Source organism: Salvelinus namaycush, chromosome 5 (genome assembly GCF_016432855.1).
Source record: "Salvelinus namaycush isolate Seneca chromosome 5, SaNama_1.0, whole genome shotgun sequence".
Taxonomy (NCBI): Eukaryota; Metazoa; Chordata; class Actinopteri; order Salmoniformes; family Salmonidae; genus Salvelinus; species Salvelinus namaycush.
The window spans coordinates 62,543,597-62,566,130 of NC_052311.1; the positions used below are offsets into that span (position 1 = coordinate 62,543,597).

Consider the following 22,534-nt stretch of genomic DNA (forward strand, 5'->3'; position numbering starts at 1 on the left):
ATCAGACCAGAGAATCTTGTTTCTCATGGTCTGAGAGTCTTTAGGTGCCTTTTGTCAAACTCCAAGCGGACTGTCATGTGCCTTTTACTGAGGAGTGGCTTCCGTCTGGCCACTTTACCATAAAGGCCTGATTTGGTAGAGTGCTGTAAAGATGCTTCTCTTTTTGGAAGGTTCTCCCATCTCCACAGAGGAACTCTGGAGCTCTGTCAGAGTGACCATCGGGTTCTTGGTCAACTCCCTGACCATGGCCCTTCTCCCCCGATTGCTCAGTTTGGCTGTGTGGCCAAAATGATTGAGGCCACTGTGTTCTTGGGGACCTTCAATGCTGCATACATGTTTTTGGTACCCATTCCCAGATCTGTACATCAACACAATCCTGTCTCGGAGCTCAACGGACAATTCCTTCGACCTTGTAGCGTGGAAATGCACTGTCAACTGTGGGACCTTTTTATATAGACAGATGTGTGCCTTTATAAGGCATGTCCAAATAATTTAATTTACCACAGGTTGTAGAAACATCCCAAGGATGATCAATGGAAATGATGCACCTGAGCAAAACTGAGTCCCATACATATATATATATACAAACACACACACACACGATAACATACGCACTATACACACACATGGATTTAGTACTAGTGGTGGAGTAGGGGCCTGAGGGCACACAGTGTGTTGTGAAATCTGTGAATGTAATGTTTTAAAAAATTTATAAACTGCCTTAATCTTGTTGGACATGAAGAGTAGCTGCTGCCTTGGCATGAAGAGTAGCTGCTGCCTTGGCAGCAGAAATGCAAATTGTTTAAAAACCTCTCTTCACTTTGTCATTAAGGGGTATTGTGTGTAGATTGAGGAACATGTTTTATTTAATCCATTTTAGAATAAGTCTAATGTATCAATGTGGAAAAAGTTGTTGTGACAAGATAGGGGTGGTATACAGAAGATTGCCCTATTTGGTAAAAAACCAAGTCCATATTATGGCAAGAACACCTCAAATAAAGAGAAACAACAGTCCATTACTTTAAGACCTGAAGGTCAGTCAATCTGGAAAATTTCAAGAACTTTGAACGTTTCTTAAAGTGCAGTTGCAAAAACCATCAAGCGCTGTGATGAAACTGGCTCTCATGAGATCCGCCACAGGAATGGAAGACCCAGAGTTAACTCTGCTGCAGAGAATAAGTTCATTAGATTTACCCGCCTCAGAAATTGCAGCCCAAATAAATGCTACTGAGTTCAAGTAACGGACACATATCAAAATCAACTGGTCAGAGGAGACTGTGTAAATCAGGCCTTCATGGTCGAATTGCTACAAAGACACTACTACTAAAGGACACCAATAAGGAGAGACTTGTTTGGGCCAAGAAACACGAGCAATGGACATTCGAAATCTGTCCTTTGGTCTGATGAGTCCAAATATGCGATTTTTGGTTCCAACCGCTGTGTCTTTGTGAGACGCTGAGTAGCTGAACAGATGATCTCCGCATGTGTGGTTCCCACCGTGAAGCATGGAGGAGGTGTGATGGTGTGGGGGTGCATTGCTGGTGACACTGTCAGTGATTTATTTAGAATTCAAGGCACACTTAACCAGCATGGCTACCACAGCATTCTGCAGCGATCCCATCTGGTTTGTACTATGTCCCACTATCATTTGTTTTTCAAGGGAACAATGACACAAAACACACCTCCAGGCTGTGTAAGGGCTATTTGACCAAAAAGGAGCGTGATGGAGTGCTGCATCAGATGACCTTGCCTCCACAATCTTTTTATTTTTTTTATTTTTAAAGTAACCTTTTATTTAACTAGGCAAGTCAGTTAAGAACAAATTCTTATTTACAAAGCCTGGACACATCTGCAGTCCTCATGCCTCCTTGCAGCATGTATAATGCACATTCATGCAGATGAGCAGGGACCCTGGGCATCTTTCTTTTGGTGTTTTTCAGAGTCCGTAGAAAGGCCTCTTTAGTGTCCTGAGTTTTCATAACTGTGACCTTAATTGCCTACAGTGTGTTAACGACCGTTCCACAGGTGCATGTTCATTAATTGTTTATGGTTCACTAAACAGGCATGGGAAACAGTGTTTAAACCCTTTACAATGAAGATCTGTGAAGTTATTTGGATTTTTATAAACTATCTTTGAAAGACAGGGTCCTGAAAAAGGGATGTTTCTTTTTTTGCTGAGTTTATACGATATAACGTCAGCTTACACTGCCAAAAATGCAAGGACAGAAAATTCATGTTTTTTCACATGATTTTTGACAAATCTGTCAAGACACCAGCCGTGATCAACCCGTGAATTTAATTTAATATACAGTAGCTATGATCCTACCTTATATCTTAATGTAATGACAAACAAATTAGTGATTATTATCAATAATGTATCAACAGCTGTAACAAGTTGTCCAGTGTAGGAAATCCACTCTGGTACCCTAGTTTATATAGAAAGACGCCTAATTCAAAACTACGCTGTACTTAACTCAGGAAGATCAAAATGCTTATATTCCCATGAAACTAATCAAGGTCAAATGGTTGGCATGCAGATTCTGCATGGATGTTTCACCGGTAAAACTTGAAGAATTATCATTCACAATTGACAGTGAGAAATGTGAAGGGAGGGTGACCACAAACATTTCTGTGTAAAGTAGAGGAAAAGAAACCTGCACAGAGCGTGATGTGGATCTTTATCTCTGGGGAAGAGGCGGGCTGAAAATCCGGCCATTTTAGAAAGCACAGTAAAATAATGGAAGGTCAGTCCATCAAAGCACTCTTTTCACCACAACCATGTTTACCTCTGCCCCCTTTTGGTTCGGTGTTGAATTTTGGGTGAATCACCAGCAATGTGTGTTTGGGGGTGCTTGGCATTTCCTTATTCAAACAAATGACTGGCAACATCCTAGCCATATTTTATATGACAGCCAACAGTATTGTGAGGGTAGCAGTGCTGTTTTCAGGTTACTGTTACAATGTCACAATCATGGCTTTAGACACCTTGGAACACCTTGCTTTAGACACAGGCATTTGTACTGACACAAACACGTTGATAGATGTCATCTACTCTCTCATCCACAGAGACCATTTCAAATGTGACCCTGAGGGCCAACGTCATTGATCTAATGGAACTGAATGACACTGCCATTTTCTCCTGCTCTGTGTCCTCTGGCTCCTTCCCCTTCTCTTACCGCTGGCTGAATGGCAGCTCTGAGGTCACAGCCAGATATAGAATTCAGCTTGGTGATGGAGGCCGTACTCTCACCATAGCCAATGTGACCCGGTATGACCAGGGGCCATACAGGTGTATTGTGTCCAACCCCGTCAGCAGTAAACCCAGCCAGAATCTAACCCTCATCATCAGCTGTGAGTCGCTAACCTGCATGTCTAATATATCTGTATGCAGAGAAAGTAATTTATGTAAACGTTATTTACCTTTCACCATGTACTTCGCTTACAGTGCTGTAGTTATATCTTGATTTTGTTTCCTGCAGTACTTGTCTGCTTAAGAATAACTACACATATTGCTAATTAAATCAGATTCTTAGGTTACAACATTATTGCCTGTTCTCTATCACTAACACTTGCTTATGAAAGCAGTCCTGTGGCATGTCTTAATGTTTTATCACTTCTTCATTTTGGCCCTAAGCTGTTGCTTATATTTCTATTGAATCCAGCCTGCCTACTCTATGTGTTGGGTGGCTAATTGCTGGTGATGGGACATTTTGAAGCTAGCTAGATACACTAAGGATAACATGACGCGTCTTAAATGGGTCTCTTGAACATGTTCTAAAAAGTATAATTACATCACGGTCAACCTCCCCTCTTTAATGCTGGTGTTGAACATGGACCATTCATTACAGATGGTCCAGAAAACACCACAATGAAGGTGACCCCTCTAGATGTACTGTATGGATCAGGGTCAAACCTCACCCTGTCCTGCTCAGCTGAGTCCAGTCCGTCTGCCCAGTTTCAGTGGCTTCTGAATGGAACACTGCTGTCCAATAACAGACCAGAACTCAGGCTGGAGAACATCCAGGCCAATCAGAGTGGTAGCTACAGCTGCTGGGCCCATAACACCAGAACCCTGAGGTACCAGACATCTGAGCCCTCTGACATCACTGTGCTGGATAAGTGGCAGAGAGGAGATGGAGACAGTTATGAGAGGAAAGAGAGACTGGCTCTGGGGTGCCATGGCTGAACTGACTTAAATGTTTAAGTTTTGTTCTCAAGACCTTTGCAAGGTCTTTAAGTACACCTTCCTCGATGTGCAGGGGTACGAGCCCTGGTGTACTGGACACCCCCGCAGCCCCTGCAAGGTGGGAGGGGGGGTTGTGTCACGAGCTCTGGGAACCCTTGCGCCTGTCATCGATATCATTAAAATGTAATCCTCATAAATGATTTTGACAGTAAACCTCCAAAATGTAATTAATAAACTGTTTCAATTTCCATATGTACTAGGAAGCTAAATGTTTGTTTCTTGGACTTCAGGAATGTGACACAGTGCTTTGGGTCTTGAAAAATAAAAATAATAACTGATTGAAAGTGTAAGGAGCAAACAAATGCCATGGTCAAGGCTACGATGGCGCCAGTGCAATGAGAGGAGCTTACTCCTGTTCAAAAGCTCATATCAGACAGAGCCCAATGCTTTTTATATACTGTACTTAAGTTCAACATGAGTTTTAGTTTAGATAATGATCTCTTGGCAGAAGCAACAGTTTGATTGCCGTAGCAACATCATGAAAACTGGGCAGAAGGGAGGAGTGCTTCAAATACAACAGTTATACAACATCTTTAACCTCTTGACGCTAGAGGTCAGATTTTTTTTTTTTAAATAACGTTCCCAAGGTAAACAGACTATTTCTCAGGTCCAGATCGTAGAATATGCATATCATTTAGAGATTAGGATAGAAAACACTCCAAAGTTTCCAAAACTGTCAAAATATTGTCTGTGAGTATAACAAAACTGATTCTGCGAAAACCTGAGGAAATCTAACCCAGAAGTGATTTTTAATATTTTTTTTCATCTGTGTTTCCTTGCCCGTCTTTCTTCCATTTAAAGGGGTATCAACCAGATTCCTTTTCCAATGGCTTCCTCAGGCTGTGACCAGGCTTTAGACATAGTTTCAGGCTTTTATTTTGAAAAATGACCGTGATTTTTCAAAACTAGTCAGGTGTCCTTTAATTAGCTCTCCATTTTCTTTCTCTCTTTTATTGAATAGGTTACGGTCCGGTTGAAATATTATCGATTATGTTTGTTAAAAACAACCTGAGGATTGATTATAAAAAACATTTGACATGTTTCTACGAACATTACGGATACTTTTTGGAATTTGTCGAAACGGAACGAGGCTTTGGTTTTCTGAACATAACGCGCAACCCAAATGGCGTTTTTTTTGTTATAAAAGTAATATTTATCAAACAAAAATAACATTTATTGTGTAACTGGGAGTCTCGTGAGTGCAAACATCCGAAGATTATCAAAGGTAAGCTATTAATTTTATTGCTTTTCTGACTTTCGTGACCATGCTAATTTGGGGGTAGCTGTTCTAGCATTGATTGATACACTCACAAAAGCTTGGATTGCTTTCGCTGCAAAGCATATTTTCAAAATCTGACACGATAGGTGGATTAACAACAAGCTAAGCTGTCTTTTGGTATATTTCACTTGTGATTGCATGATTATAAATATTTTTAGTAATATTTTGCGCCCTGCAATTCAGCGGTTGTTTAGGAAAATGATCCCGCTAAAGGGATCCGTAGCGCAGAGAAGTTAATTGACCCTCTCATTCTCCTTAATTGCCAACCTCAAAATGTTACGGAAAGAGATTAACTGTATAGGAAGCTCTTGGGACAGGTCATCTGGATACTGGACTGATGCAAACAGATTATCATATTTAGCGGACAACAGTTCTTGAGGGCTTAAAAAAAAAGGTAGTTTGCCATTTTTTTTGCAAACTGGTAATCCACCGTTTGAGTTGTGTGGTTGCAGTATCAACAGTCCCTTATCTCTGGTATATCTTGTGTAGTGGAAATTCTAATCAAGTGAGAGAGACTGTAATTTCTTTAACCAATCAATCTTTATTTGATATCGATATAATTATTGCAATAATGGAGCTGGTCAAAGAACCCATGTAGGTGATTCATTGAGAGCCCAATGATCCGGGGTTGGGTCTTGCCTTATATAGCCCAACCTTGTTACATTTCCTTAATCAACCACAACTGTCTCAATGTGTCGAACCAACCGATATCTACTGGATGAGGTGGCCAAATATTCGGAGTCCTCTGTGTTTTCCTGTGAGTACTAAGAACTATTTGTTCTTAGAATAAAGGATAAGGAGAGACTATGATTGGAACAGAGACACCTCGTTACAAACATGCATGTTTCAGAGTACAGAGAGTGGGGTAAGAACACGAGATGTGGATTAGGTACAGAGTTATGTGAAAACAGCAATTTACACAACCAGAGTAACAGGATTGTACACACCTATAATTTATATAAACCTTGAAGTAATGCTAATACAAATGTTTTTTTCACATTCCCCTCAAGAGACTCCGTTTCCTCTTTAAAAATGGAAGGGTACGGCCTCCCGGGTGGCGCAGTGGTCTAAGGCACTGCATCGCAGCGCCAGCTGCGCCACCAGAGACTCTGGGTTCGCGCCCAGGCTCTGTCGCAGCCGGCCGCGACCGGGAGGTCCGTGGGGCGACGCACAATTGGCCTAGCGTCGTCCGGGTTAGGGAGGGTTTGGCTGGTAGGGATATCCTTGTCTCATCGCGCACCAGCGACTCCTGTGGGGGGCCGGGCGCAGTGAGCGCTAACCAAGGTAGCCAGGTGCACGGTGTTTCCTCCGACACATTGGTGCGGCTGGCTTCCGGGTTGGAGGCGCTCTGTGTTAAGAAGCAGTGCGGCTTGGTTGGGTTGTGTTTCGGAGGACGCATGGCTTTCGACCTTCGTCTCTCCCGAGCCCGTACGGGAGTTGTAGCGATGAGATAAGATAGTAATTACTAACAATTGGATACCACGAAATTGGGGAGAAAAGGGGGTAAAAATTTTAACAATTTAAAAATAAAAAAAATTATGTAAGGGTACAAAGATTACATAATTATTGTTAAACATACATTTAAACAAACAAAATACATCCTTCTGGTGCCTGACATTTCATCCATGGTAAACAGCCTTCCTTTTCAAAACGCATTCAATCTGGATCAGAAAATGGAACATAAAAATAAAATCACACACAAGCTTCATTACAGCAAATAGACAATCATCACACTGACAAAGAGCACCGTGATAGGGGTCAGCATGATGAAAATGTCTGTCTCCCCTAGAGCCCTTCCTACACCAGTGACAGAGTCCCCTCTTTGGTCACTTCTTACACACAGAGTGGAACATGAGCTCTATATCTGGGTCTTTATGCTCAGGATTGGTGTCCTCATCAGAGAAGTAGTCAGGGAAATCATTCAGTTTCCAAATCAATCAAATGTATTTATAAAGCCCTTCTTACATCAGCTGATGTCACAAAGTGCTGTACAGACACCCAGCCTAAAACCCCAAACAGCAAGCAATGCAGGTGTAGAAGCACGGTGGCTAGGAAAAACTCCCTAGAAAGGCCAGAACCTAGGAAGAAACCTAGAGAGGAACCAGGCTATGAGGGGTGGCTAGACCTCTTCTGGCTGTGCCGGGTGGAGATTATAACAGAACATGGCCAAGATGTTCAAATGTTCATAGATGACCAGCAGGGTCAAATAATAATAATCACAGTGGTTGTAAAGGGTGCAACAGGTCAGCACCTCAGGAGTAAATGTCAGTTGGCTTTTCATAGCCAATCATTCAGAGTAGCTCTACCACTCCTGCTGTCTCTAGAGAGTTGACAACAGCAGGTCTGGGACAAGGTAGCACGTCCGGTGAACAGGTCAGGGTTTCATAGCCACAGGCAGAACAGTTGAAACTGGAGCAGCAGCATGACCGGGGACAGTAAGGAGTCATCAGACCAAGTGGGAGAGGGAGAGAGGGAGAATAATAACCCAATTAATTATCCAACCCAAATTTAGAATGGCATTGCTCAGTGATTCACGTTGGTTCTATCACTCAAAGTTAAAACCCTCAACTTAGCACACATTGGCACTAGCAGTGTGTACATTTAACATTCAGTATAATTATCCATAATTCTAGCATTAACTTTCTCATCACGGTGATAATTACAGGTCATTATTTCAATGCATTCGTAGTATAAATTACTATACATTTTGCAGTGTGTAGACCTCTACAGTCAACGTGATACCCCAATATGGGCAGTTGACCAACCCCCTCCCTCCCCGGCACTCAACCTTTGGCGTCTTCATTTTCTTCTTCAGATAGCTTTACAGTTTTGTATTCCCAATGGCACACATGTTCAAAGTGGATGGCCATTGATAATGTCTCTCACCTGAGCTGCCACTGTCCTTTACAGTCCATTATGTCTTGTCAACCAGTATACCATCAACATGAGAGAAGTTTGGAATGGATCTCTCTCCATGCTCACTCCACGTGGACTCCTGTCGCACTCCTGAGAGAACAGGCAGTTGATAGCATCGACTGTATACTGTGTACAGGTTGCTGGCTCAGACTCAGGTCACAGTCGAAGTGGTGAAGGGCCATACTGAACGCCATTACTTCAGCCGGTTAGAGGGGGTTTAGGTTCACACTGTTCTCGGTCAAATTGTCCCTTTCATGCATCTAGATACCATCTGTGATCACCTTCGCCATAACCTTGTGGTCCCGTGTGGCTCAGTTGGTAGAGCATGGCGCTTGCAACGCCAGGGTTGTGGGTTCAATTCCCACGGGGGGACCAGGATGAATATGTATGAACTTTCCAATTTGTAAGTCGCTCTGGATAAGAGCGTCTGCTAAATGACTTAAATGTAAATGTAAACCTTGAGAGAGGGCAGACCAGAACAACAGTTTAGTTTAGGGCATTTCTGACTCAAGAAATCCAGACAAATTATTTACTGTATGACAAATTATTACGTCTACCAATATTCTTAATACAAATTTCTAAGACACTAAGACACACCCCCATGATATCGACAACTTCACTGCAGAGTTACAGGGTCAAGGAGTTAGACGGCTAATTCTTAGGGAGAAATCTCAACCATCCAGCAGACCCAATCTGGTGAGATTTATATTAAAGCAAGACAGAAACCGAACAAACAGCCATACACTTCTGAATATATCATTTGATACCCACCTCAGGTGATATATATATACAATGGGGAGAACAAGTATTTGAAACACTGCCGATTTTGCAGGTTTTCCTACTTACAAAGCATGTAGAGGTCTGTCATTTTTATCATAGGTACACTTCAACTGTGAGAGACGGAATCTAAAACAAAAAGCCAGAAAATCACATTGTATGATTTTTAAGTAATTAATTAGCATTTTATTGCATGACATAAGTATTTGATACATCAGAAAAGCAGAACTTAATATTTGGTACAGAAACCTTTATTTGCAGAGATCATACGTTTCCTGTAGTTCTTGACCAGGTTTGAACACACTGCAGCAGGGATGTTGGCCCACTCCTCCATACAGACCTTCTCCAGATCCTTCAGGTTTCGGGGCTGTCGCTGGGCAATACGGACTTTCAGCTCCCTCCAAAGATTTTCTATTGGGTTCAGGTCTGGAGACTGGCTAGGCCACTCCAGGACCTTGAGATGCTTCTTACGGAGCCACTCCTTAGTTGCCCTGGCTGTGTATTTCGGGTCGTTGTCATGCTGGAAGACCCAGCCATGACCCATCTTCAATTCTCTTACTGAGGGAAGGAGGTTGTTGGCCAAGATCTCGCGATACATGGCCCCATACATCCTCCCCTCAATACGGTGCAGTCGTCCTGTCCCCTTAGCAGAAAAGCATCCCCAAAGAATGATGTTTCCACCTCCATGCTTCACGGTTGGGATGGTGTTCTTGGGGTTGTACTCATCCTTCTTCTTCATCCAAACACGGCGAGTGGAGTTTAGACCAAAAAGCTGTATTTTTGTCTCATCAGACCACATGACCTTCTCCCATTCCTCCTCTGGATCATCCAGATGGTCATTGGCAAACTTCAGACGGGCCTGGACATGCGCTGGCTTGAGCAGGGGGACCTTGCGTGCGCTGCAGGATTTTAATCCATGACGGCGTAGTGTGTTACTAATGGTTTTCTTTGAGACTGTGGTCCCAGCTCTCTTCAGGTCATTGACCAGGTCCTGCTGTGTAGTTCTGGGCTGATCCCTCACCTTCCTCATGATCATTGATGCCCCACGAGGTGAGATCTTGCATGGAGCCCCAGACCGATGGTGATTGACCGTCATCTTGAACTTCTTCCATTTTCTAATAATTGCGCCAACAGTTGTTGCCTTCTCACCAAGCTGCTTGCCTATTGTCCTGTAGCCCATCCCAGCCTTGTGCAGGTCTACAATTTTATCCCTGATGTCCTTACACAGCTCTCTGGTCTTGACCATTGTGGAGAGGTTGGAGTCTGTTTGATTGTGTGGACAGGTGTCTTTTATACAGGTAACGAGTTCAAACAGGTGCAGTTAATACAGGTAATGAGTGGAGAACAGGAGGGCTTCTTAAAGAAAAACTAATAGGTCTGTGAGAGCCGGAATTCTTACTGGTTGGTAGGTGATCAAATACTTATATCATGCAATAAAATGCAAATTAATTACTTAAAAATCATACAATGTGATTTTCTGGATTTTTGTTTTAGATTCCGTCTCTCACAGTTGAAGTGTACCTATGATAAAAATTACAGACCTCTACATGCTTTGTAAGTAGGAAACACTGCCAATTTTGCAGGTTATCAAATACTTGTTCTCCCCACTGTATATATACACTGCTCAAAAAAATAAAGGGAACACTTAAACAACACAATGTAACTCCAAGTCAATCACACTTCTGTGAAATCAAACTGTCCACTTAGGAAGCAACACTGATTGACAATACATTTCACATGCTGTTGTGCAAATGGAATAGACAACAGGTGGAGATTATAGGAAATTAGCAAGACACCCCCAATAAAGGAGTGGTTCTGCAGGTGGTGACCACAGACCATTTCTCAGTTCCTATGCTTCCTGGCTGATGTTTTGGTCACTTTTGAATGCTGGCGGTGCTTTCACTCTAGTGGTAGCATGAGACGGAGTCTACAACCCACACAAGTGGCTCAGGTAGTGCAGCTCATCCAGGATGGCACATCAATGCGAGCTGTGGCAAGAAGGTTTGCTGTGTCTGTCAGCGTAGTGTCCAGAGCATGATGTCTCCTACCAGGAGACAGGCCAGTACATCAGGAGACGTGGAGGAGGCCGTAGGAGGGCAACAACCCAGCAGCAGGACTGCTACCTCCAGGATGGCACACCTTGCCATATGGGGGAAGTCCAGGATCCAGTTGCAGAGGGAGGTGTTCACTTCCAGGATCCTTAGCTTAGTGTTGAACTTGGAGGGCACTATGGTGTTCAACGCTGAGCTGAAGTCAATGAACAACATTCTCATGTAGGTGTTATTTTTGTCCAGTTGGGAAAGGGCACTGTGGCGTGCAATATAGATTTGTGTCATCTTTGGATCTGTTGGGGCGGTATGCGAATTGGAATGGGTGTAGGGTTTCTTGAATGTTGATGTGAGCCATGACCTTAGTGTTGTTGGGCACAGGGACTATGGTGGTCTGCTTGAAACATTTAGGTATTACAGACTGGGTCAGGTTGAAAATGTCAATGAAGACTCTTGTCAGCTGATCAGAGCATGCTCTGAGTATGTGTCCTGGTAATCCGTCTGGCCTTGCAGCCTTGTGAATGTTAACCTGTTTTAAAGGTCTTACTCACATCAGCTATGGAGAGCATGATCATACAGTTACCCGAAACAGCTGGTGCATCACACACAGTTCAGTGTTTCTTGCCTCAAAGAGAACATAGAAGGCATTTAGCTCGTCTGCTAGGCTCGCGTCAATGGCCAGTTCTCGGTTGGGTTTCCCTTTGTAATCCGTGATAGTTTGCAAGACCTGCCACCTCCGAACGTCAGAGCCGGTGTAGATTTTAGTCCTGTGTTGACGCTTTGACTGTTTGATGGTTTTTCGGAGCGCGTAGCATGTTTTCCTTCAAAGTGGCAGCTCTAGCCTTTAGCTCAGTGAGGATGAATCAAGATGTTGTCATAGCTTTGAGAGCTCTTCTGCACCTATTACACTTCTAAACTTAATAATTCATATTTATGCAAATGTTTATGCAAATGCGTTTTCATTTCACTTGTGCTTTGTGTTTACAGGCAAGTGTTACTGTTTGACAAAATAAAACAATCTACATTATAAACTGGGTGGTTTGAGCCCTAAATGCTGATTGGCTGATGTATTTTTACTACTCTAATTACGTTGGTATGCAGTTTATAGTAACAATAGTGCACCTCGGGGGTTTGTGGTATGTGGCCTAAGAACAGTCCTTAGCCGTGGTATATTGCTTAATTGTAATCTAGGCTACAATCTGTATTATCAATTCATATAATTTATATAACCATTTTCCTTCACAGAACCAATATCTGGTGCTAACATCACTACTACCCCAAACTCTTCAATCATCGAGGGAGGCTCTGTGAACTTAACCTGTGATGCTTCTGGCGCCGTCATCACCAGAGAGTGGATGAAAGATGGTAACCCTCTGTCTGCTGGTGGCAACATAATCATCTCTGAGGATAAGAGCATGCTGTCCATAAACCCTGTGAAGAGAACAGACACTGGAGAATACGGGTGTAGAGTCAGCAACCCCATCAGCACCGCCAATGCTAAACACGGTCTCATTGTAAACTGTAAGTAGGCCTACTCTGCTATAAGCCTGGGGTTACAATTACTGTTTTTTAACCTTTTTTTGTTGCATTTAATATCTGACAGTCAGTGTAAATGCTGGATATGCAAGATATAATTTTTTTAATATATTCTTTATTTAATAAATAAACGTCCGCTCACTGTCAACTGCGTTTATTTTCAGCAAACTTAACATGTGTAAATATTTGTATGAACATAACAAGATTCAACAACAGACATAAACTGAACAAGTTCCACAGACATGTGACTAACGGAAATGGAATAATGTGTTCCTGAACAAAGGAAGGGGGGGTCAAAATCAAAAGTAACCGTCAGTATCTGGTGTGGCCACCAGCTGAATTAAGTACGCCTCCTCATGGACTGCACCAGATTTGCCATTTCTTGCTGTGAGATGTTACCCCACTCTTCCACCAAGGCACCTGCAAGTTCCTGGACATTTCTGGGGGGAATGGCCCTAGCCCTCACCCTCCAATCCAACAGGTCTCAGACGTGCTCAATGGGATTGATCCGGGCACTTCGCTGGCCATGGCAGAACACCGACATTCCTGTCTTGCAGGAAATCACTCATAGAACGAGCAGTATGGCTTGTGGCATTGTCATGCTGGAGGGTCATGTCAGGATGTGAGGAAGGAGGATGTCTTCCCTGTAATGCAAAGCGTTGAGATTGCCTGCAATGACAACAAGCTCAGTCTGATGATGCTGTGACACACCGCCCTAGACCATGATGGATCCTCCACCTCCAAATCGATCCCGTTCCAGAGTACAGGCCTCGGTGTAATGCTCATTCCTTCGACGATAAACGCGAATCTGACCATCACCCCTGGTGAGACACAACCACGACTCGTCAGTGAAGAGCACTTTTTTGCCAGTCCTGTCTGGTGTAGCGACGGTGGGTTTGTGCCCATAGGCGACGTTGTTGCCGGTGATGTCTGGTGAGGTCCTGCCTTACAGCAGGCCTACAAGCCCTCAGTCCTGCCTATTGTGGACAATCTGAGCACTTATGGAGGGATTGTGCATTCCTGGTGTAACTCGGGCAGTTGTTGTTGCCGTCCTGTACCTGTCCCACAGGTGTGATGTTCGGATGTACCGATCCTGTGCAGGTGGTGCTACACGTGGCCTGCCACTGCGAGGACGATCAGCTGTGTGTCCTGTCTCCCTGTAGTGCTGTCTTGGGCGTCTCACAGTACGGACATTGACATTTATTAGTCAGTAGAAAGGCCTCTCTAGTGTCCTAAGTTTTCATAACTGTGACATTAATTGCCTACCGTCTGTAAGCTGTTAGTGTCTCAATGACCGTTCCACAGGTGCCTGTTCATTAATTGTTTATGGTTCATTGAACAAGCATGGGAAACAGTGTTTAAACCATTTACAATGAAGATCTGTGAAGTTTGGATTTTTTGGATTTTTACTAATTATCTTTGAAAGTTTAGTTTATATATATTTGTTTCTATATGTGATATTTCATCTTTTTGATGTCTTCACTATCATTCTAAAATATAGAAATGTCCTTATTTTTGAAAGAAAAGCCATTTTTTTGGTCCATTTAAAATAAGTGAAATACGGTGTAGACATTTTGTGTTGTAAATGACTTTTGTAGCTGGAAACAGCTGATTTGTAATGGAATATCTACATAGGCGTACAGAGGCCCATTGTCAGCAACCATCACTCCTGTGTTCCAATGGCACGTTGTGTTAGCTAATCCAAGTTTCTCATTTTAAAAGGCTAATTGATCATTAGAAAACCCTTTTGCAATTATGTTAGCACAGCTGAAAACTGTTGTTCTGAATTAAAGAAGCAATAAAACTGGCCTTCTTTAGACTAGTTGAGTATCTGGCGCATCAGCATTTGGGTTCGATTACAGGCTCAAAATGGCCAGAAACAAATACCTTTCTCCTGAAACTCGTCAGTCTATTCTTCTGAGAAATTAAGGCTATTCCATGTGAGAAATTGCCAAAAAACTGAAGATCTTGTACAATGCTGTGTACTACTCCTTTCACAGAACAGAGCAAACTGGCTCTAACCAGAATAGGAAGAGGAGTGGGAGGCCCCGGTGCACAACTGAGCAAGAGGACAAGTACATTAGAGTGTCTAGTTTGAGAAACAGACGCCTCACAAGTCGCCTCACTCAACTGGTAGCTTCATTAAATAGTACCCGCAAAACACCAGTCTCAACATCAACAGTGAAGAGGCGACTCCGGGATGCTGGCCTTCTAGGCAGAGTTCCTCTGCCCAGTGTCTGTGTTCTTTTGCCCGTCTTAATATTTTCTTTTTATTGGCCAGTCTGAGATATGGCTTTTTTATTTTTTTATTTTTTTGCAACTGCCTAGAAGGCGAACATCCCGGAGTTGCCTCTTCACTGTTGACGTTGAGACTGGTGTTTTGCATGTACTATTTAATTTTACAACATTAACAATGTCTATACTGTGTTTCTGATCAATTTGATGGTATTTTAATGTCCCAAAAATGTGCTTTTCTTTCAAAAACAAGGACATTCCTAAGTGACCCCAAACTTTTGATGTGTGTGTATATTAGAGGTCGACTGATTATGATTTTTCAACGCCGATACAGATTATTGGAGGACCAAAAAAGCCGATACAGATTAATCGGTTGATTTATATATATATATTTGTAATAATGACAATTACAACAATACTGAATGAACAAATAAACCCTTTTATTTTAACTTAATGTAACACATAAATAAATCAATTTAGTCTCAAATAAATAATGAAACATGTTCAATTTGGTTTAAATAATGCAAAAACAGTGTTGGAGAAGAAAGTAAAAGTGCAATATGCGCCATGTAAAAAAGCTAACGTTTAATTAATAACCTCTACGGACCCCCCATCCCGGATCCGGGATCATTCTCATCAGAAACGCTGACTAGAATAGCCTAGCCTAGCGCCACAGGGATATCATAAAATATAATTTAATGAAATCACAAGTCCAATACAGCAAATGAAAGATAAACATCTTGTGAATCCAGCCAACATGTCCGATTTTTAAAATGTTTTACAGCAAAAACACAACATATATTTATGTTAGCTCAACACCATATCCCAAAAAACACAGTAATTTTTTCACCGGAAAGATAGCTTTCACAAAACCCACAAATAGAGATAAAATTAATCACTAACCTTTGAACAACTTCATCAGATGACAGTCTTATGACATCATGTTATACAATACATTTATGTTTTGTTCGGAAATGTGCATATTTATAACCAGAAATCGTGGTTTTACATTGGCGCCATGTTCAGAAATGGCTCCAAAATAGAGAAAGTAATTACAGATAGCAACGTGAAATACAGAAATACTCATCATAAACTTTGATGAAAGATACATGTTTAACATATAATTAAAGATACACTGGTTCTTAATGCAACCGCTGTGTTAGATTTAAAAAATAACTTTAGTAAAAAGCACAGCATGCAATAATCTGAGACAGCGCTCAGCCATTCTCCGCCATGTTGGAGTCAACAGAGTCAACAGAAATACGAAATAACATCATAAATATTCCCTTACTTTTGATGAACTTTCATCAGAATGCAGTGCCAGGAATCCTAGTTCCACAATAAATCGTTGTTTTGTTTTATAATGTCCATTACGTCTGTCGAATTAGCAACTTTGGCTAGCATGTGTAGCTCACGTGTCCATACACATTTGCGCAATGAACGAAAACTTCAAAAAGTGATATTAAAAGTCGAATAAACTGGTCAAACTCAGTTGAGAATCAATCTTCAGGATGTTTTTCTCATATATATCCAATAACGTCCCAGACTGAGAATTTCTTCATTTCTATCTAACGCATTGCAGACAAAGAAATGACATTCCCAATGTGCGCGGCCAAGTACTGGCAATCTGCCTGACCTGTCACTCCAAAGGCTCTCATTCGGTCCCACATTATGCTAGACGCTTCATTCCACGTTCTACTGCCTGTTGACATCTAGTGGAAGGTGTATGAAGTGCATACAGATCCATAAATATAATGCAATTGAATAGGCGATGCCTTTCACAGCGACCCATTTCAGAATTTTCACTTCCTGTTTGGAAGTTTGCCTGCCATATGAGTTCTGTTTAACTCACAGATATAATTCAAACAGTTTTAGAAACTTAAGAGTGTTTTCTATCCAATAGTAATAATAATATGCATATCATATGATGTAGGACAGAGTATGAGGCCGTTTAATTTGGGCATCAATTCATCCGAAAGTGAAAATGTCGCCCCCTATCCCTAAGAAGTTTTAAGTTCCTTGCTGTCACGTCCTGACCTTAGAGATCATTTATATGTCTCTGTTTTGGTTGGTCAGGGCGTGAGTTTGGGTGGGCATTCTATGTCTGGTGTTCTATGTTGTCCGTGTGTTGTATTTCTGTGTGTTTGGCCTGGTATGGTTCTCAATCAGAGGCAGCTGTCATTCATTGTCTCTGATTGAGAATCATATTTAGGTAGCATGTTCCCACCTGTGTTTGTGGGTGGTTGTTTCCGGTTTAGTGTTTGTGTCACCTTTCAGGACTGTTCGTTTGTCGTGTTTGTTGTTTTGTTTAGTGTTGCATATTTTATTAAATTATATGAATTTACCACGCTGCACCTTGGTCCTCTTCTTCTCCTCCAGACGACAAGCGTTACAGAACCACCCACCACCAAAGGACCAAGCAGCTTGGTTGAATGGACTCTTGGACATGGGAGGAAATCTTGGACGGAAAGGGACCCTGGGCACAACCGGGAGAGTATCGCCGTCCTAAAGAGGAGCTGGAGGCAGCTAAAGCGGAGCGGTGACGCTATGAGGAATTGGCTCGAGGTAACGGGCACGAGAGGCAGCCCCAGAATTGTTTTAGGGGGAGCACACGGGGAGAATTGGCGGACTTAGGTAGGAGAGCTGAGCCAAATCCCCGTGCTTACCGTGGTGAGAGAATGACAAGGCAGGCACCGTTATGCGGTGAAGCGCACGGTGTCCCCAGTGCGCACGCATAGCCCGGTGCGTTACATCGCAGCTCCTCGAATCGGCCGGACTAGACTGGTCATCGAGCCAGGAGGGATGATGCCGGCTCAGCGCATCTGGTCTCCTGTGCGTCTCCTCGGCCCGGGGTATACTGCACCAGCCCTATGCATGGTGTCTTTAGTTCGACAGCACAGCCCAGTGCGGCCTATTCCAACTCCCCGCACTTGCCGGGCTACAGGGGGGATCCAGCCAGGACGAGTGGTGCTAGCTCTGCGCTCGAGACCGCCACTGCGCCTCCACGGTCCAGTGCATCCGGTGCCTCGGCCAAGGACAAGGCCTCCTGCATGTCTCCCCAGCCTGGTGAGTTCTGTGTCTGTGCTAAGCACTAACCCTCCTGCATGTCTCCCCAGCCTGGTGAGTCCTGTGCCTTCTCCCAAAGCCAGGCCTCCTGTGTGTCTCTCCACTCCAGTGATAATCCATGGCAAGAACCCTCCAGTGATAATTCATGGCAAGAAGCCTCCAGTGATAATCCATGGCACGAAGCCTCCAGTGATAATCCATGGCATGAAGCCTCCAGTGATAATCCATGGCAAGAAGCCTCCAGTGATAATCCATGGCACGAAGCCTCCAGTGATAATTCATGGCAAGAAGCCTCCAGTGATAATCCATGGCACGAAGCCTCCAGTGATGATCCATGGCAAGAAGCCTCCAGTGATAATCCATGGCACGAAGCCTCCAGTGATGATCCATGGCAAGAAGCCTCCAGTGATGATCCATGGCATGAGGCCTCCTGTGATGATCCATTGCACGAAGCCTCCTGTGATGATCCATGGCACGAAGCCTCCAGTGAGGATCCATGGCACGAAGCCTCCAGTGAGGATCCATGGCACGAAGCCTCCGGTGAGGATCCATGGCATGAGGCCTCCAACGAAGGACGTCAGAACGGAGCCTCCAGCGTCGCCCTCTAGTCCGGAGCCTCCAGCGACGCCCTCTAGTACGGAGCCTCCAGCGACGCCCTCTAGTACGGAGCCTCCAGAGTCTCCCTCCTGTCTGGAGCAGCCAGAGTCTCCCTCCTGTCCGGAGCTGCCGGAGCCGTCCGTCTGTCCTGAGCTGCCGGAGCCGCCCGTCGGTCAGGAGCCGCCGGAGCCGCCCGTCGGTCAGGAGCCGCCGGAGCCGCCCGTCGGTCAGGAGCCGCCGGAGCCGCCCGTCGGTCAGGAGCCGCCGGAGCCGCCCGTCGGTCAGGAGCCGCCGGAGCCGCCCGTCGGTCAGGAGCCGCCGGAGCCGCCCTTCACTCCGGCGCTGCCGGAGTCTCCCGCCTGTCTGGCGCTGCCGGAATCTCCTGTCTATTCGGGGCCCGCTGCAAGGGTCCCCAGTTCGGGTTCGGCGGTAAGGGTCCCCGCTCCAGAGGCGCCACCTAAGTGGGCCAAGACTAAGGTGGAGCGGGGTCCACGTCCCGCACCAGAGCCGCCACCGAGGTGAAAGCCCACCCAGACCCTCCCCTATAGGTTCAGGTTTTGCGGTGGGAGTCCGCACCTTTGGGGGGGGGGGGGGGGGGGTATTGTCACGTCCTGACCTTAGAGATCCTTTTTATGTCTCTGTTTTGGTTGGTCAGGGCGTGAGTTTGGGTGGGCATTCTATGTCTGGTGTTCTATGTTGTCCTTGTGTTGTATTTCTGTGTGTTTGGCCTGGTATGGTTCTCAATCAGAGGCAGCTGTCATTCATTGTCTCTGATTGAGAATCATATTTAGGTAGCATGTTCCCACCTGTGTTGGTGGGTGGTTGTTTCCGGTTTAGTGTTTGTGTCACCTTTCAGGACTGTTCGTTTGTCGTGTTTGTTGTTTTGTTTAGTGTTGCATATTTTATTAAATTATATGAATTTACCACGCTGCACCTTGGTCCTCTTCTTCTCCTCCAGACGACAAGCGTTTCACTTGCTCAGAACATGAGAACATTTGATGGTGGTTCAATATTCCCAGTTCTTCAATATCCCCAATTAAGAAGTTTTAGGTTGTAGTTATTATAGGAATTATGATGTGTCGACAATTTCTCTCTATACCATTTGTATTTCATATACCTTTGACTATTGGATGTTCTAATAGGCACTATAGTATTGCCAGCCTAATATCGGGAGTTGATAGGCTTGAAGTCATAAACAGTGCTGTGCCTTAAGCATTGCTAAGAGCTGCTCGCAAACGCAGTAAAGTGCTGTTTGAAAGAATGCTTACGAGCCTGCTGCTGCCTACCACCGCTCAGTCAGACTGCTCTATCAAATCATAGACTTAATTATAATAAACACACAGAAATACGAGCCTTTTGGTCATTAATATGGTAAAATCCGGAAACTATAATTTCGAAAACATGTTTATTCTTTAAGTGAAATACGGAACCATTCTGTATTTTGTCGAACGGGTGGCAACCCTAAGTCTAAATATTGCTGTTACATTGCACAGCCTTCAATGTTATGTCATAATTATGTAAAATTCTGGCAAATTAATTACGGTCTTTGTTAGGAAGAAACACAGTTCGCAACGAGCCAGGCGGCCCAAACTGTTGCATATACTCGGACTTTGCTTGCACTGATTGCAAGAGAAGTGACACAATTTCTCTAGTTAATATTCCCTGCTAACATGCATTTATTTTAACAAAATATGCAGGTTTAAAAAAATATTTGAAAACTGTTGGAAAACCATTCCAGGTGAAGCTGGTTGAGAAAATGCCAAGCGTGTGCAAGCTGTCATCAAGGCAAAGGATGGCTACTTTGAAGAATATATACTACATGATTCCATATGTGTTATTTCATAGTTTTGATGTTTTCACTATTCTACAAAAAAAATAAAAAAATAAAGAAAAACCCATGAATGGTTAGGTGTGTTCTAACTTTTTACTGGTACTGTGTATGTATGCATGTATTATATGTATGTATATATATACATATATATATGTGTATATATGTTTGAGTGTGTTAGATCACACTGATTACCAACTAACGAACACATGGCTACCTCTAATTGGAACTGGTGATCTGTGTTACAGATGGACCTGATGGTATGGAAATAATGGGTCCATCTGAAATAGAAGTAGGACAGAAGTTTACATTGACCTGCTCTGCTGACTCCATACCGACTTCTAGTTACACCTGGGTGCTTAACGGGACAGAGATACCTGGACATTCACCTGAGTTCACTAAAGAGAAGAGTGAATACTCTGACAGTGGGGATTACACCTGTACAGCAACAAATTATGTCACTGGAAACAAAACATCTGTGGTCCATAAACTGTCAGTAAAAGGTAAAGTTAGCAGAAGCTTTTAAGACAGTATGAACATAGTAGGTGTCTTTATTGTGTTGTAACTGTCACTCAGATGCACTGTAATGTGCAGTACTGCTTGTTCATTGTGTGAAGCCTTTCTCTAATCTGTGTATTGTTCTATCTCTGGTCTCTGCAGCGAAGGGCTCTCTAACTCCAGGTCTGTCTGCTGGTGCCATCGCTGGGATTGTGATTGGAGTATTGCTGGTTGTGGGAGTGGGAGTTGGTGTTACAGTGTTCATCAATAAAAATGGGTGAGTTAAAAAAAAAAGTGTCAAAGATGTTAATATTGTTAATGTTTGTAAACTTAAAAAAATATTTTTTTTTCATTTAATTTCAAAAGTTGATTTTCTATCACTGCAGGTAGTGGAAAACAGGCTCTATTTTCACATTGATCCAAATTGGTCACTAAGAGGGCCTTGGTGTATTTCAAAAGCTGTTAATAAAAGCATAATGTTCTAATGACTTTCTAAACAGCAACCTTTCAATTTGTGTTTTTGTTGTATATAAAACCAATGCTGACCCAATGCATCGAAGAGGTAAGCATATACTCTATCTTAAAAGTCGTCATAATTAATAATGTCTTTCAAATTTTTGCTTACTCCACATTTACATTTATAATTTAGTAATTTAGCAAACGCTCATATCCAGAGTGACTTACAGTTTCCACAAAGAAATTAAATGCATTCAGACAGCAGAAAAACACCATTGTATATGACAAAGCTTAAAGCGCCAATCAGCCGGCAATCACCCACCCCGTTTCGGTAAAAAGCTAAGGGATGGGACTGGACAAATGTAACCACTCTCAGATTCATAGACCGAGCTATGGATGCAAGGGCTGACCATCCATCATATCAACATTATAGTTTTAACCATGTTATGAGGCTACATTGTGTTTGTTTACATTTACTTTGTTTAGAAACATTGGAGTAAAGCAAGCTTATATTTTGGGTTATGATGGGGTAGGACAGTTGAACTAAGCTCATGAGACATTTATAAGTAATATTCCTCAAGAATCAATGGGTACACATTCATTTATACAAAATTCAAAAGGCACTCGCACATCTGAGCAATCTTATTTGCAGGTGCATGGAAACAATTGAACAAGATGAAGGAAAAAGGAAACTGCACACTGCTCTTCATAGTATCACCGATATTTAATAAGCTTACGTATCCGCCACACGGCCTTCGTCAGAGTTTTTGTGATTTTTTCGAAAGTTGCACCCTTATGTAGACCTGGCCCCACCCACATCCGTTCTACACATCGAAGGGGGTTGGAGGCAAAGAAAAAACAAATAAGTGCTACCAAATATAACAATATGCATTTCATAAATATTACAAAAGTGTATAAATAAGGCGTATTGAACACGTCTGTAAAATCTCAATGAGGACATAGCAAGTTTTCATTAGTCATTGGGTACATCATACGAAAAACATCAGAATAATCTACAAGAGACACATATTTCATGTTCAAATTCACAACAT

At 43.1% G+C, this 22,534-nt stretch overlaps 1 protein-coding gene across 2 annotated transcripts in view; it reads left to right on the forward strand.

Annotated features, from left to right (window-relative positions):
• Nucleotides 1-22,534, forward strand: part of LOC120048672 (carcinoembryonic antigen-related cell adhesion molecule 5-like) — a 49,160-nt gene that overhangs the window by 22,269 nt on the left and 4,357 nt on the right. The window contains exons 3-7 of one of the 2 annotated variants that reach the window (XM_038994803.1): nucleotides 3,067-3,351; nucleotides 3,849-4,115; nucleotides 12,512-12,787; nucleotides 20,777-21,031; nucleotides 21,189-21,303. In XM_038994803.1, coding sequence (XP_038850731.1) covers nucleotides 3,067-3,351; nucleotides 3,849-4,115; nucleotides 12,512-12,787; nucleotides 20,777-21,031; nucleotides 21,189-21,303 — 1,198 coding nt within the window. The remainder of the gene's footprint in view (nucleotides 1-3,066; nucleotides 3,352-3,848; nucleotides 4,116-12,511; nucleotides 12,788-20,776; nucleotides 21,032-21,188; nucleotides 21,304-22,534) is intronic. The other variant, XM_038994804.1, reaches the window with a different exon arrangement.